This window comes from Sphaeramia orbicularis, chromosome 15 (assembly GCF_902148855.1).
Source record: "Sphaeramia orbicularis chromosome 15, fSphaOr1.1, whole genome shotgun sequence".
NCBI classification, from domain to species: domain Eukaryota; kingdom Metazoa; phylum Chordata; class Actinopteri; order Kurtiformes; family Apogonidae; genus Sphaeramia; species Sphaeramia orbicularis.
Genome location: NC_043971.1, coordinates 40446035 through 40464100, shown reverse-complemented (window position 1 = coordinate 40464100; position 18066 = coordinate 40446035). Strand labels below are relative to the sequence as shown.

The following is an 18066-nucleotide window of genomic DNA, read 5'->3' as shown; positions in this document are numbered from 1 at the left end:
CTCCGCCAAGGAGGTTATGTTTTTGCCAGGGTTTGTTTGTCTGTCTGTTTGTTTGTCTGTCCGTTAGTGTGCAACATAACTCAAAAAGTTATGGACAGATTTTGATGAAATTTTCAGGGTTTGTTGGAAATGGGATAAGGAAGAAATGATTAACTTTTGGGGGTGATCCGGAAGAAATCCTGGATTCTGGATCACTTTGAAATTTTCGTTAACATTGTGGTAAATGGGGCCAAAATTTTCGTTTCCCAATATCTCGCTTAATTATTGACCAAAAGTCATGAAATTTAACTCAGGAATTGACAATGGGGTCCTCTATCACATTTCAAAGGCTGATCCGGATCTGATCCAGAAGGCGGATTTTATCTCAATTTATATAAAAAATGGGGGTGCCCTTACTTTTTGGCCTACTGTGCCTTTAATATTAAAGGTAGAAATTTCTGACAAGCGCCATCGTGTAGCTCAGTCAGTTCCGCATCGGGAGTATGCCACCGGATTTCATGTAGCTTTAATACTTAAGGAGCTAGATCCAGAAGAAAACCGCCATTACGAGAAATGTGATTTTCGTGAATAACTACTGAACTAATAAGGATATAATTATGAATCCAGTTGCTAATGGTATGTTTTCATGGTCAAGGAATCTTAAAATATAGGTAAAATAAATATGGGACTAATATTTATGGTGGAAATCACAATATGGGGGAATTGTGCAAATCTCATGCAATTTGACTCAGGGATTTACAATGGGGTGTTCTATCAAATGGCAAAGACTGATCCGGATCTTTCAAAAAGTTAATGACAGATTTGGATGAAAATTTCAGGAAATACTGATACTGGCACAAGGAACAAATGATTAAATTTTGGTGGTGATCGGGGGGAGGAATGCACTGATCTGCCTTGGCGGAGGTCTGCGCTCTCAGAGCGCTTTTCTAGTTTTTTTTTTTTTTTTTTTTTTTTTTAAATGAACCTATTTTTCATGGAGTTATAAAAATGTCCACTCAGCTGGACACCATGTGTTTAATTTTTGAAGCAAAGAAACATGGGTTTAAAACGCAATATCAGAAAGTGATATACTGTGTGAAAACTATGAAATAATATTTTTAATGCAGCAGATCTGATGTTTTCTCACATTTCATCATACTCTAATACTAGTTATTACTCACTTCATGGAGATAATATATAAAAAAATAATCTTTTTGTTTAAGTAACCTGTTAATTACAGTCTAGTAACTGAAAATTGATTTACACTCAAACATGTTAGTGCAAATCAGCTTTATCAAGAACAGCAAAGATACAGTAATGGTATGAATGTCAGTGTATGGGATGGTGCATAAGTGTCCACTGTGTTGGCTGATATGGAACTAAAACAAAATCCATGCAATGTGATGTCATGACTTTGCGCCAATATGCATGCCACTTTTGATGGTAAACTGGCGTGTTATCTGTATGACATTATAAGCTTTTCGCATGTATATTGACCCATGAATATACAAGAGAATAGCTGTCCACTGTAGTGACCACTATGCATGAAAGGGTTAAAGGTGCTTAGCGTTAGCCGAATAGCATAATCGCCTGAATCGTATTTTTACAGGTCGTATGCAATGATGAAAAATGAATTAGCAGTGTTAGGACAGTGAAGTTATGTAGATAAAAAGATGTAAAAAAAAAAAAAAAAACTCAGGAAGTACTCATACTTCAGTAATGTTTTTCATTAAGTACTTTTTACTTTTACTTGAGCAATTATTTGGATGACTACTTTTTAATTGTACTTGAGTAATATTTTCCTAAAGTAATAGTACTTTTACTTGAGTATCATTTTTGGCTACTCTACCCATCTCTGTTTAATATTATTAATGATGCAGCCTGATTGACAATGCTCACTTGTTTTGTCACTTGTTTCTTATATTTCTGTGCAACTGTTTGTTAATGTTTGGTGAAATTAACTCCAGGAGATGAGGAGTCATACTTGAGAATGAGTTTAGAACGAAGAAATCAATCAAACATTAACCCATAAAGACCCAAACAGCCTCAGATGACCAAAAGCATCTGCTGATCTAAAATGTCTAATACCTGTTGATCCACTAATCCTATTAATCCATGTAAGTAACTGATGTAAAATGCAGTTTGTCATCTTTTCATGCTCATCAGATATGACCCATTTGGACGTTCAGAGGCTCCGTAATGAATATGGAAACACCGTCATCTTCTACAACACTGATTCACCAGTAAAACGCATGGAGTTGGATCAATGACAGTGGATGGAAACACTTGTTTTTGTGTTCAGTTAGTGATATTTTTGTTTAAAAAGTAACTTTTTCTTCAGTTTTCTCTGTTTTTGATTTAATAACCCTTAACTTTAATATGAGCTTTTATGAACATCTACATGATCAGAGAATTAAACATAGGGAAATACCTGATTTTCACCTAAAAACACAAACAGACAGAGGATAATATTATAATAAATAGAGATAAATCACTTAAGAAAGGTTAAATCTAGAGAAAAATTCATTTGGGACCTGCCACATAAGTAGTACTGGGTCTTTATGGGTTAATACGAAATAAATAGTCACATGTCTAAATAATAAAGACAAAGGACATCTTTGAATAATTCTATATGGATAATTTCATTTTACACATGAAATGATCTTACAGACAATGCATTTTGAATTAATAACAAATTGTGTCTGGTGCACTCTTTAATTCACACACTTTCATGCTGGTGCACTGATGCAAATCGATGCAAATCTTATTGTGCTATAGCCCAATACGAAGGCAAATGAGAAGATAGTTAAAAATGCATTAAGTGAAACACTACTTAAGCGAGAACTTTCACTTCGGAAAAAATCCTGCTTATTGCTAAAAAAGTAATTAATCAATTTCAACATCACATACTTGGCCTTTTGCCATGTTCTGAAAATATTGTCTTAGCACAGTGACTAATTTACTGGTTAGCTGAGCACTAATGATTGAATGCCTGACTATGTTGCCCAAAGCAGTGAGCACTGGTGTGTGTATGTGTGTGTGTGTATATGTGTGTGTAGTCCTTGTGACTCACACTAAATCCCACCCCTCTCTACATCCTTCCCTCTAGGTTGACAAACACAAGCATCGTGCACCGACTGTGCTCTGGGGGACAATCCGTGCTCATTTTACAACTGCTCAGGAATAGCACTTGATACTTGAGTTATGACTCTTTGGTGAAAAATCGTTGAAAAAGGATCAAGTTTCATCGCGCAAATAAAAATGATTAATCCTGTGACAAATAATGGCACACATTGGTTCAATTTATCCCCATTAAACGTCCGGATTGATCACACTTTTTACAACCTGATTTGTCTCAATTTGTTGTAAACACAAATTGAATCAGATTATGCATTGATCCTGTGCCTAAGGTGAAATTTGTCATTCTTTTGTTGATGAGTATAAATTAACATCTAACAGCAAGTCAATTGAAGGACAACTTTGGCTTTTTTCCCCCCACTTGGTGGTTTTTAATGATATTTAGTTACTGTATATATTCATTCAGAAACATTCATTTAAATTGTTTATTTCCAAAAAACCTGAGACACTGTATAAACTCATTAAATCTTACATCATATTAACTTAACCCGCAAGGACTCAGTTCTACTTTTGCGGCAGTTCCCAAATGATTTTGTTCTCTATAATCAACCTTCCTTAAGTGATTTATCACCATTTACCGTAATATTATTTTCGGCATTTTGAGTTTGGTTTTAAAGGAGTGATATTTAGCTTTTTTTTTTTTTTTTTTAAATGGAATTATGTATTTTAAAACATTTCCCTGTGGTCTACATAAACTGTAAATGCTCTGCTTGGGTCTGAATTCTTCATTAATTTAACTCCACAGGTCCATCTTCAACCCTATTTCTGAGTAATGACACCAGCTGAATTCAATCTAAAGTGGACCAGACCAGTAAAATGCTATCACAATACACTATAAATAATGAAAACTGTAAATTTTGCTCTTTATTTTAGTGTAAAAAAAAAAGTAAAATTACGCAAAAATGTTTACATTTACAGACAAGACTTTGACAAAAAAATGTGAATAACCTGAACAAATATGAACAACCTGAAATCTCTTCAGAGAAGTTTGTGGAATTTCACCAATATTCTGCCTGTTATTAAATGTTTTGTGTATTTGAACATTCAATGTGACCTGTAAGTTGTAATGCACATGTATAAATGATAAACTGAGGAGGAATATTGTTAAAATTGCACTTATTTTTCTTAAGAATGTTCAGGTTGTTCATATTTGCTCATGTTATGTTCAAGTACAGTTTGCAGAAGTAAACATTTTCATGATGGAATTTTACCTTTTTCACTCAAAAACATAAAGAAAACTTTTGCAGATGACATTATTTCTAAGTTGTAATCCTATTGTTTATATTATTTTACTGGTTCAGCCCACTTCATATCATATCAGGCTGTATGTGACCCCTGAACTAAAATGAGTTTAACACCCCTGTTTTAGGCAGCTGGCTCCAAGTTTGGACATATTTTCAGTATGGACTACAACCGCTGCTGCTGATAAACAATTTTTTCATACTCAGAGAAATGCGACCTTATATGTGCAAATGTCATAACTAGTTATAAAACGTAACAAATTAAGCAGGAATTCAAACGGGTAATATAAATATAAAGATAACTTTACAGCATCTGGAGGGTTCAAATTCAAACTTTTTGAACTATTAGGGTCCAAATACGCAAAGAAATGAACCAAAAATTAATAAAAGTGGGTTCAGTAAAATATGACCCCTTTAAGTGAAAATCAGGTATTTTTCTACATTTAATTTTTATTCAGAAGTTCAGATCTGCACTGTTTATTTTAAGCTTAAAGTTTTTATCTGTTTTATCTATTTATCTGTTTTGTTTTGTTTTTTCATCTTTTTTTCCTCTCATGCCTATACTTTTTATTGGTTCCCTGCTGTAATGCCTTTAATGTTATATATATAGCAGTTTGAATTTTCTTGTACTTGAAATGTGTTATATAAATAAACCTGCCTTGCCTTAATTTACTAATCATGTAGATGTTCATAAAATCTCAGAGTAAAGTAAAAGGTTACTATATTAAAAACAGAGAAAAGTAAAGAAAAATGGACTTGTTCACTAAAATCTATCATTAACTGAACATAAACCCAGTGTCTCCATTCACTGTCACTGATCCAACTCCATGGGTTTTACTGGTGAATCAATGTTATAGAAAATGACGGTGTTTCCACATTCACTACGTTCAAAGATACTTAACGAACCTTTTCGAAGATTTTAAAAGTAAATATTTGTTCCAAATATTAGGTATATAAAATCAAAATTGTAAAAAATATAGCAAAATATGACCCCTTTAAGTGAAAATCAGGTATTTTTCTACATTTAATTTTTATTCAGAAGTTCAGATCTGCACTGTTTCTTTAAAGCTTAAAGTTTTTTATCTGTTTTATCTACTTATCTGGGTTTTTTTTTTTTTTTTCATCTTTTTTTCCTCTCATGCCTATACTTTTTATTGCTTCCCTGCTGCAATGCCTTTAATGTTATATACAGGGTGTCCCATAAGTCTCCATACATAGGAAAAATAAACGTTTTTTGACATAAACCATTTTTATTTATATAATATGCTCTATATGACTGCCATTTTGTCGGGAACACATTTCAATGCGTGTCCTCCATTGCTGAAGAACTATAAAGAAGAAATATAAAGAAATACATGTTAGAACCATATGTATTATGTCTTCTATGTATGGAGACTTATGGGACACCCTCTATATATATATATATATATATATATATATATATATATATATATATATATATATATATATATAGCACTTTGAATTGTCTTGTACATGAAATGTGCTATATAAATAAACCTGCCTTGCCTTAATTTGCTAATCATGTAGATGTTCATACAATCTCAGAGTAAAGTAGAGGGTTATTATATTAAAACCAGAGAAAAGTGAAGAAAAAAGGACTTGTTCACTAAAATCTATCATTAACTGAACATAAACCCTGTGTCTCTATCCACTGTCACTGATCCAACTCCATGGGTTTTACTGGTGAACAGGGCCGTCAACGCATTTTAGTTCAGGGGCCACATTCACCCCAGTATGATCTCAAGTGGGCCAGAGCAGTAAAATACCAGTGAAATAAGTAAAATTACATTATGATAATATTTACATCTACAACGTTTCCTTAAAAATCTGAATAGCGTGAACAACTTGAAATGTCTTAAGAAAAACAAGTGCAGTTTTAACAATATTCTGCACCAGTTTATCAGTTTATCATTTACACATGTGCATTACAACTTACATTACAATTACAAATACACAAAACATTTAGTAACAGGGATAATATTGATAAAATTGCATTTACTTTTCTCAAGATATTTCAGGTTGTTCATATTTGTTCAGGTTATTCACATTTTTTGTAAAAGGATAATTTGTTAATATAAATATTTTCATGTAATTTCACTTTTTTACGCTAAAAAAAAAAAGATAAAATCTGCAGTAGTCATTATTTATAGGTTATTATGATAATGTTTTTCTGGTCTGACCCAATTGAGATCTAACTGTTTATATTTGCATGTATGGAACCTGAAATAAAATGAGTTTTACAGTATTGATTGTTAATATCTTCAGTGTAATTTTTGCATTTCATAAATTTATCCTACAGGCCAGATTGGACCCTTTTGCGGGCCAGATTTTGCATGTTTGACACCTGTGTTATAGAAGATAAGGATGTTTCCACGTTCACTACGGAGCCTCTGATCATCTAAATGGGTCATATCTGATGACCATGAAAAGATGACAAACTGCATTTTACACCAGTTATTTACATGGATTAATAGGATTAGTGGATCAGATGTTTTTATACATTTTAGATCAGTAGATGTTTTGGTAGACGCTGGATGTTTGTGTCTATGAGTTAAAACGATACACATGAAACACATAAATATATTTGTACAGCGTGGTCATACCAGCTGATATTCACATTAGGGATGACTGTTGTATTGTTTGATGCTCTGAATCTCCCCATGAAAGCTAATTGCAGCGCGATGAAACAGCAGAGATCAACTAGGTGCACATGTTCATCTCCTCTGTACTTCAACGCCGCATTAACATGCACAGAGTGTGATCAAGGCCATCCCAGCATACATCACAAACCTCCACTCTTTAACAGCAACACTTGTCCACAGATTATGTTGTCATAGCAACAGAAAGAGAGCAAGGGAGGAGGGCAGCATCGCTCCCCCCCATCTCAGACTCCTCTTCCACCCACACCTTGGTCTTTCTCTCCTATGTTCTCTCTTTTTTTTTTTTTTTTTTGGCCTCTTATACCTTCTCCATCTACCTGAACTATCAAACATTTTCTCAGAGAAAGAAGGAGAGGGCGAGAGAGAGAGAGAGAGAGAGAGAGAGAGAGAGAGAGAGAGAGAGAGAGAGAGAGAAGCGACTCTGTATGTTTAGACACTCAGCTTTTCTCTTATTTTCTGCTCTAACCTTTTTTCTTGAACTTGCAAACCTTGTCTCTGTAATAGAAACCAAAGCATAATCACATTCCTGCTGCAAAGAAGCTTACATGTTTTAAAATCACCAAATGTCAAAAACACAATAAACCTGCTATCTGTGTCTGTTTTGGAACATATATAAGGAACATAATACACTTAAAATACTCAAAATGATATATGAATAACCCTGAAAAAGAATCCACATCAGTTTATAGTATTAACCTTTAGGGGTCTGAGCCTATTTTAGCCGTTTTTGAGTACTTTTGACTTTACCTTTATATACTTATAAAAAGAAATGTTTACTATACCCATGTTTGGTATCTTTTTTTTTTCCAGCACAACTTCATCTATCTCACCTGCCTATTATTTTTTTCACTGTAACCTACATTATTAACATAAAAAGCCAAAAACACAAAAAAAATATATAAAATCTGATTTGAAAAATGTATATAATTTATTGCATATATAACAGAAAGATGCTTAAAGAACCTTTTCAAAGACTTTAAAAGTAAATATTGGTTCCAAATATTAGGTGTATAAAATCAAAATTGTAAAAAAAAATTAAAAAAAAAAAAAAAAAGCTAAATATGACCCCTTTAAGTGAAAATCAGGTATTTTTCTACATTTAATTTTTATTCAGAAGTTCAGATCTGCACTGTTTCTTTAAAGCTTAAAGTTTTTTATCTGTTTCATCTTTTTATCTGGGTTTTTTTTTTTTTTTTCATCTTTTTTTCCTCTCATGCCTATACTTTTCATTGCTTCCCTGCTGTAATGCCTTTAATGTTATATATATATATATAGAGAGAGAGAGAGAGAAAAATGAAGAAAAATGGACTTGTTCACTAAAATTTATCATTAACTGAACATAAACGCAGTGTCTCCTTTCACTGTCATTGATCCAACTCCATGGGTTTTACTGGTGAATCAGTGTTACAGAAAATGACGGTGTTTCCACATTCATAACGTTCAAAGATGCTTAACGAACCTTTCCAAAGACTTTAAAAGTAAATATTTGTTCCAAATATTAGGTATATAAAATCAAAATTGTAAAAAAATAGCAAAATATGACCCCTTTAAGTGAAAATCAGGTATTTTCCTACATTTAATTTTTATTCAGAAGTTCAGATCTGTGCTGTTTCTTTTAAGCTTAAAGCTTTTTATCTGTTTTATCTACTCATCTGGGTTTTTTTTTTCATCTTTTTTTCCTCTCATGCCTATACTTTTCATTGCTTCCCTGATGTCATGCCTTTAATGTTATATATATATATATATATATATATATATATATATATATATATATATATATATATATATATATATATATATATCACTTTGAATTTTCTTGTACTTGAAATGTGCTATATAAATAAACCTGCCTTGCCTTAATTTACTAATCATGTAGATGTTCATAAAATCTCAGATTAAAGTAAAAGGTTATTATATTAAAAACAGAGAAAAGTGAAGAAAAATGGACTTGTTCACTAAAATCTATCATTAACTGAACATAAACCCAGTGTCTCCATTCACTGTCACTGATCCAACTCCATGGGTTTTACTGGTGAATCAATGTTATAGAAAATGATGGTGTTTCCACATTCACTACGTTCAAAGATGCTTAACGAACCTTTTCAAAGACTTTAAAAGTAAATATTTGTTCCAAATATTAGGTATATAAAATCCAAATTGCAAAAAAAAAATTGCAAAATATGACCCCTTTAAGTGAAAATCAGGTATTTTCCTACTTTTAATTTTTATTCAGAAGTTCAGATCTGCACTGTTTCTTTTAAGCTTAAAGTTTTTATCTGTTTTATCTGTTTTGTTTTTTCATCTTTTTTTCCTCTCATGCCTATACTTTTCATTGCTTCCCTGCTGTAATGCCTTTAATGTTATATATATATAGCATTTTGAATTGTCTTGTACATGAAATATGTTATATAAATAAACCTGCCTTGCCTTAATTTACTAATCATGTAGATGTTCATAAAATCTCAGAGTAAAGTAAAAGGTTATTTTATTAAAAACAGAGAAAACTGAAGAAAAATGGACTTGTTCACTAAAATCTGTCATTAACTGAACATAAACCCAGTGTCTCCATTCACTGTCACTGATCCAACTCCATGGGTTTTACTGGTGAATCAATGTTGTAGAAAATGACGGTGTTTCCACATTTACTACGTTCAAAGATGCTTAACGAACCTTTTCGAAGACTTTAAAAGTAAATATTTGTTCCAAATATTAGGTATATAAAATCAAAATTGTAATAAATTTAAACTATACTCAAATATTTGACATAAAAGCACATTTTTACAAAGGCGTTTTCTCTATTTTTTTCACACCCCCGGTCCTCCCGGTTTCCGCATCCGGTTCAGATGGGGGTCATCCTCACCCATACCTGTAATGCTAATGGGTCAAAACACAGTAATGTCCCGTCAGAGAGCAAACTTTAATTGATTGCCATTTCAACATTTATTTCAATATAAAGTAGCTCCTAGTTTTGGATATTCCCTTATGGTAAAACTAAAGCAAAAATTAATTTAAAAGTAAAAATGTGGGTCATTTAGCATCACTAATCTGTCAAACTGTCTCTAAAATGTCCCACCAGAGAGATTTTGAATATCGTGTTTTGACTCTAAATGCAGTCTGTGGATTAGAATCTGCAGATTTGGCCTTTTTTTTTTTTTTTTTTAATTCTGAAAAAGGACAAAAAATGACAAAGATATGGTCACAAATATATCACCCGCCTCAACTCATTTTCATACTTTTACTCACGTTTGTTTGGTCTGAGTTCAAACTGTCACATCTATTTTGTATTTGCTCTATGAACATCAAATAAAAATTGGGAGAGTGTTTCAAGTCGTAGTTTCAAATGCAGTCGTAGTTGCAAATGCAGTTTCAAATGCAGTTAGTTGAGTCTGATGAAGGGCCTCGGCCCGAAACGTCACTAAATAAATGGTTTGGGAGCTCACAGGTTGTGTGAACCTTCCTTTATTTTTTTATTTTCAAATGCAGTTATCCCCAGTGGTCTATGTGACCAACTTCCGACGTGTTGAAAATGTAATGTGATTCAGTCACGGGGCCATGACCGTGGACCCCTAAGGGTTAATAAACAACTAATATCCCTTACATAATCAAAAATCACCAGTAACACCTTCTAGAGATCTGGTTCTTACATGCACACCAACCTTCCCAAACACCTACACATCATAATATGCAGCCAACATGCATCGTTGGATCTTGTTTCCATCATTTTCCATGAATTTTCAGTTTCGTAAGTGTCAAATCGCTAAGCCAAAAGACATACCCGACAACCACCAACACCCTCACACACACACTCGTACACAAATACAGATGCATAGTCATACCCCAGGGGAAGCAAAACAGACTCTTTGAAAAACAGGTCGGGTGGAAGTCCTGCGGTTAGATTTTGGAAGAAGTTGTTCTGGGACTTAATTAGTAAAGGGCCCCACATTTGAACAGGCTAAGTGCCCATGAGCTCTACTCTCAAATCTGGGACAACTAAGATACCCAATACCCATGCATAAATGCAAACGTGTACACACAAACACACTCGTTAGTAAGTTATGCACGCAAATACACATTAATATAGCAGTACAACACACATAGCGTATCAGAACATCCATACAAGAGAAAACACTGAATTCAAGGCATTGAAAAAAAACCCTAAAATGTACTAGCTTGAATTTTCACTTGCACCTTTATGGTGGGTTACGTCTGTGCAGTATAACCCACCACTCCACTGTTGATCTGTATGTTCAAAATAAATACCAGCCACAGATTGTAGAAATATCCACAAAGACATTGGGAAAATAATGGTTAGTCATGGGAGTTAAATGTTCTTTATGTTGAAATTCAACAGAAATAAAAGAGTTGAAAAGTACATGAACTGTTCTTTGAAAGAGGCCAAATCCAGCTTGGATAAGTATAAAAAAACACCTTTGCCAAACTGAGGACGTTCCCATGAACTTTTGCAACTGTGATATTTCTAAATGTGCAAAAAAAAATATCCTTGAACATGGCTTTAGTACACTTATGTCACTCAAGGTTCCTCTTGTGCTGCTGAAGGATCGACTTTGAAAGTGGAGCTAAAAAAAAAAAAAAAAAAGAAAACCTCAAACAAGTGTTTGAAGAACCACAGTCCTCAGTTCTTCAGTGGTTTTTCCAACTGTCTGAAAGCACCTACACAGATCAATGGTGAAGAACTGGATTATACTGCTTCAGGAGTTTGAGAGGTTTCTATGAATGCAATAGCGTTTCTGTCAACAGTGGAGTCAAATGGAAATGCTGTGAGTCTAATGTGATTGTGGTAGCAGTCCACACAACAGAACCAGCTGACATATATTCCTTCAAGTATTTCAGCACAAATAGTTACATATAACATAGTTCACATTCACGGACTACACTTCAAGCAGGAATGTTAACCCATAAAGACCCAGTCCTACTTTTGTGTGCACGGACAACTTTGAAGCAGATGTGTGTATCAGTGGTTGGTGTTAAACTCTGGAATTCTCTTTATAATGAGCTGAAGGACTGGAAAAACATATTCCAACTGAAAAAGGTGTATAAAGAAAGAACAATGAGATTATATGAACAGTTAGAAGTTTTACATTTGGCTTCGTATTTGTTTTTGCATTTTGTGACATATTTATTTTCTTATTTTGAACTGGTAAAATGTTTTTGCATCATTTCATCAGGTTTATATTTACTTATGTTTTGTACTTTCTGGTAGTTTTGCACTTGGTTTTGTATTCATTTTGTATTTATCTTTGGATGTATTTAGTTGGTTTGTCTGACTGTATACAGTATGATTTTATAGCTAGTTGTGTATGCTTACCATTAAGGTTATTATTATTTAGAAGGGGGCAGGAAATATATGATTTTCTTCATCCTGCTCCTTTTCGAGCATGGGTGTGTACATGTTTGTTTACTTGATGATTATTGAATGTTTACTGATGAAATGCACAGCCATGAACGAAATAAATGAAATAAATAAAATAAATAAAAATAAAACAAAAAAAATTCCCAAATATTTTTGTGTATATATATATATATATATATATATATATATATATATATATATATATATATATATATACTTTTTTTTTTATTCCTATATATTTAATAATTCTTAAGTAATTTGTTACCATTTATTATAAAATAAGCATCCATTTTGCACTTTTCCAATGTAAATCAGGTATTTTCCTATATTTAATTCACTAATCATTTAGATGTTCATAAAGCTCAGATTAAACTCGAAGGTTATTATATCAAAAAACAGATAAAACTGAATAAAAGGTGACTTTTTTCAGTAACATCTATCATTAACCGAACATAAAACAAATATCTCCATGTAGAAGTCAATAACGTAATAATGACTAATAATGTAATAACAGACGATAACATAATAAATTTGCTATTTTAAAAATGTAATAGGCCAATAATGTAATAACTATCCAATAATATAATAAAAGTCCTGAACCAATAGCGTACTAACTTTTGGCCACTAACGTAATAACTTATTACGCTATCAGTTGGTTATTACGTTATTGGTCTGGCAAAAAATGAATAAATAAAAAAAATTGCCAATTTAATAACCGAGCCAATAATGTAATAATATATTAATATCACTGTATTTAAGTGTCATTTATTAGATATAACTGTGATAAAATCTCTCACTCTCTCTCTCTCTCTCTCTCTCTCTCTCTCTCTCTCTCTCTATTGGCTCAGTTATTACATTTGCAAAGATTTTTTTTTTTTTTTACCAAGCTAATAACGTAATAAGTTATTACATTATTAGTCAAAAGTTATTACATTATCGGTTCAAGACTTTTATTACATTATTGGACAGTTATTATGTTATTGGCTTATTACATTTTACGTATGGCAAATTTGTTACGTTATCGGGCCGTTATTACCTTATGGGTTATCGTTATTCTTCTACAATCCATCTACTGGTGATTTAATGTAGATGACGGTGTTTCCACATTCAATACAGAGCCTCTGAACGTCCAAATGGGTCATATCTGATGACCATGAAAGGATGACAAACTGTATCTTACACCAATTATTTACATGCGTTGATAGAATTAGTGCAGTGTTTTTCAACCTTTGGGTCGGGACCCCACTTGGGGTTGCCTGGAATTCATACGGGGTCGCCTGAAATTTCTAGTAATTGATAAAAAAACAAACAAAAAAAAAAAATTACTAATAAAAAAAATATTTTTTAATGATTCAGTATATATTTCATTATAATTAAAACACCACACATTTTTCCAAATAAGAATCAAGTTCAAATAAAATGCAGGATATAATATGCGAGAGGGTATATCTTGATTGACCTGATCACGTAACCGCATGAGTTACTACACTTCAACCAAGATTATAATAGTTTTGGAGTTTTCATTACAGTTTAGTTTTAACTAGTTTTGACTTTTTTTTCCCCTAATTTAATTAGCTTTAATTAGTTTTTAGAGCAGGTTTGCTAGTTTTTATTAGTTTTCATTATTTTCTAAATGCTTAGTTTTAATTTAGTTTTAGTTTTTTCATACCTTTTATCATCTTTGCCGTCATATTCAAATAAATCCCGTACAGGACTCTGCTGCTTTCTCCCAACTTTAGTTTCCATGTTTCCAGGTAGAGCTGACTCTAACGACAAGTGACGAGAAGTGACAGACCGTTAAATATTATGTGGTGCCGCTAGCTTAAATTGCTTGAAGGAAATAAATCGATTTCGTATCAATCTGACGTTGACAAAGACGAAAATCCATAATTTTTATACGTTTTAGTTAGTTTTATAAGCACACAATACCGTTTCAGTTAGTTAGTGATTTTTTTCTTTTAATTATAGTTTTTCTTTATTTCAGTTAACGAAAATGTTTTTACACTTCTAGTTTTCGTCATTTTGTTAGTTTTCGTTAATGATAATAACCTTGACTTCAACCTGACAGTCGAAACCAGACCGAACAGAAACATTTCTTGGAAACATTTCTTCACCCACCCAGCCCCGCTAAGACATCTCCAAGAGAAAAATGTCTCAGTTTTGAATGTCTGGGCTCACCAGAAATTTGTGATGTTAAAACGGGGTCATGAGCCAAAAAAAGGTTGGGAACCACTGGATTAGTGGATCAACAGGCACTAAACATTTTAGATTAGTGGATGTTAGTGGATCGCTGGTGAATGTTTGGGTCTTTATGGGTTAAACTATGGTACTAAAAAACATCTGATTTAGCTGAATAATATTCAAAGTACCTCCAATCCATAGTATCATTACAAAGTACTGACAGCCACTCCCTAAGCCGACATCATCCGCTGAATACTCATAGTAGGAGGAGCAAGAGTCGTTATGTGTAGTGAAGAAAACAGCTGATGAAAGCGAATGAAAGAAGGGAATGAAATGATATCAACATTAAGAGCAGGTCAGTCACTTACTTGCAGTGCTTATGAGGTCCGCTAAGCGTCTCGATGACAAAGCATTCGCCCCCGTTGAGGCAGTAGGCCAGGTCCTTCTCATGACAGGGCTTGAAATGCTCCGAATGTAGCGGAGGGACAGTAGGAGACGCTGTAAGACAAACAAAGAAACTTATGTTAGATATAACTCAGGTCTACAAGTAAAATACCCCCAGAATAAAAGTAGTGGAACCTTTACTAAGTTTGAGACACTAATAAAGAACAGTTAAGTTAAAAAATGTTGATTGGCTGTAGTTTCCAAGATACAGCCATGGGTCAAAAGGAATGTTTGTCTTAGAGCACAGGTTTCAAACATGCGGCCCGGGGGCCAAAACCGGCCCACCAAAGGATTTAATTTGGCCCATGGGATAAATTTGTACAATGCAAAAATTACACTGAAGATATTAACAGTCAAGAATGTTAAAATCATTTTAGGTCAATTCAATCTAAAGTGGGTAAGACCAGTAAAATACTATTATAATAACCTATAAATAATGACAAAAGCTATTTTTTCCTCTTTGTTTTAGTGTAAACAAAGTGAAATTACACAGAAATGGTTATATTTACAGACTAGCCTTTGACAAAAAATGTGAATAACCTAAACAAATAAGAACAGCCTGAAATATCTTAAGAGAAGTATGTGGAATTGTACCAATATTCTGACTGTTACTAAATGTTTTGTGTATTTGTAGATCCACTGTGATCTGTAAGTTGTGATGCACATGTATAAATGATAAACTATGGTGCAATATTGTTAAAATTGCTCCTATTTTTCTTAAGAATTTTCAGGTTGTTCATATTTGTTTATGTTAAGTTCAAGTATAGATAATAAATAGTATAGATGTAAACATTTTCATTACGGAAATTTACTTTTTTCACTCAAAACAATAGAGAAAGCTTTGGAGTTGATATTATTTATAAGTTCTTATCCTATTATTTTCACATCTTTTGAAAGGATAGTTTGTAGATGTAAACCTTTTCATAATGTAAATAAACTTTTTTTTGTTCTAAAACACAGAGAAAAATTTGGAGTTGACATTATTTATATATTATTATGTTATTATTTTACTGGTTCGGCCCATTTCAGATCAAATTTAGCTGAATCTGGCTCGTGAACTAAAATGAGTTTGACACCCCTGGATTAGATTTATAAAGTACTTTTCTATGAATGCATACTCAAAGCGTGTACAGTGGATCCATTATTCATTCACTCACACATTCACACTCTGGTGGTGGTAAACTACATCTGTATCCACAGCTGCTCTGGGGCAGACTGACGGAAGCGTGGCTGCCAATCCCCGCCTACAGCCCCTCTGACCACCACTGAACATTCATACGCATTCATACACCAGTGTGAGTAGCAGCACTGGAGGCAAGGAGGGTGAAGTGTCCTGCCCAAGAACACAACAGGACATGACTAGCACAGAGCGGGATTCGAACCGCCAACTCTTCGGTTATTGGATGACCCGCTCCACCATCTGAGCCAAGTACAACGAAATTGAAATAAAGCTCTCAGATTCAGTGCCAGAATTTACAGACAGAAGACAAATATCAGTAAAACAACAACAAAAAATATCAGTAAAAGGCACAGTTATTTACATTAAAAAATAAAAAGTATTGCAAACTAGGATATTTCTTAAACATAGAATTTAAGTAGCGCAGATGACATGAAAGATAAACATCGTGGGATAAATAGTGTGAAGAAAAAATAATATGATACATTCAGATCTCTGATTCTGATATAGGCAAACACATGTGGGGTCACCATGGATATATATGGATATATATGGACACCATGGATTATATGTAGCTCAAATGTAACCCTTCTGGGGCCCGCATGGACAAATATGGTAACTTAACCCTTTCATGCACGAATTATGAGAACCTTAATCAAGATTTTTTTTCCTGAGTGTTTTTATTCCTCTTCAGGTGTGGAAAAAAATAATGCAATTAAAAATTTTCTTATGAAAAATAAATTAAAGAAATTAATTAATTAAAAAAGTAAAAAAAAAAAATAGCGTAAGATTGATTGATTTTGATTGATTGAGTGATTTGATTGGTTTTCCCCTGTAAGTCGCTTTGGAAAAAAGCATCTGCCAAATGCATAAACATAAACATAAAAAAAATAGTAATAATAATAATAATAATAAAAATTCTTATGAACCTATTTTTCATGAAGTTGCAAAAATGGCCACTCAGCTGGACACCATGCGTTTAATTTTTGAAGCAAAGAAACATATATTTACTGATAAATTGTGTGAAAACTATAACTATTACGCTCAGCGGAGATCTACACAATGTTACCAGTTCATGTCAGAAAACATATGTAATATGTTAAAACTTTAATAAACATATATGCAAAAAAAAACCAAAAAACAAAATCCATGAGTATACAAGAGAAGAGCTATAGAATAGCTGTCCACTATAGTGACCAGTATACATGAAAGGGTTAATTAACCTTGATTTTCTACATAACAATGAAAAAATATGAAACATTTCTCAAACGTAATAAAGTCGTGTTATGTCCAATAACACACTAAGGTTGAAATTTTGAATTTCAGCGTATTTACATGAGTGAACTATAAAGGGTTAAATTTCTGTAAATAAATCATCAATCATTTTACTCTAAATCGCTGCATAAAAGAAACACATGGAAGTCTTTTTTTTCCTCAGCCAAAGCTTCTTTCTTTCATCCCATGGATCTATAACAAGTGACTGGCACTGCATCATAACACACTGTACATTGTGGATAATGTGAACACACTATTGTTTGTTTAGACCCTGCAATGTCACCAGCAAAAGATAGATGGAGGATGGGTAATAATCTGTCCCGGTGTGATTAATACTCCGTGGTCACAGTAGTGCTGTTGGAGAGCTTGACTTCTCTCAAGCAATTTATCACAACACGGATGGTTGATTGTGGACAGAGTAGACTTCCAAGAGAATCTGCTCAACATACTTAAATGAACAATCTTATTCATTAGAATTTATAAGAGAACCACCAGTTGCAGTTTCATGAAATATGTAAATACTGACGTGACCTGAGAATAAAATAAGAGCTTAAACACGGTGCTTCTTTTGGATAATTT

At 33.0% G+C, this 18066-nt stretch overlaps 1 protein-coding gene across 2 annotated transcripts in view; it reads right to left on the bottom strand.

Annotated features, from left to right (window-relative positions):
* The window catches only part of nrg3a (neuregulin 3a), a 1091065-nt gene that overhangs the window by 402502 nt on the left and 670497 nt on the right, over positions 1 to 18066 (bottom strand). For both annotated transcript variants that reach the window (XM_030156113.1, XM_030156114.1), the window contains exon 2: positions 14960 to 15089. In XM_030156113.1, coding sequence (XP_030011973.1) covers positions 14960 to 15089 — 130 coding nt within the window. The remainder of the gene's footprint in view (positions 1 to 14959; positions 15090 to 18066) is intronic.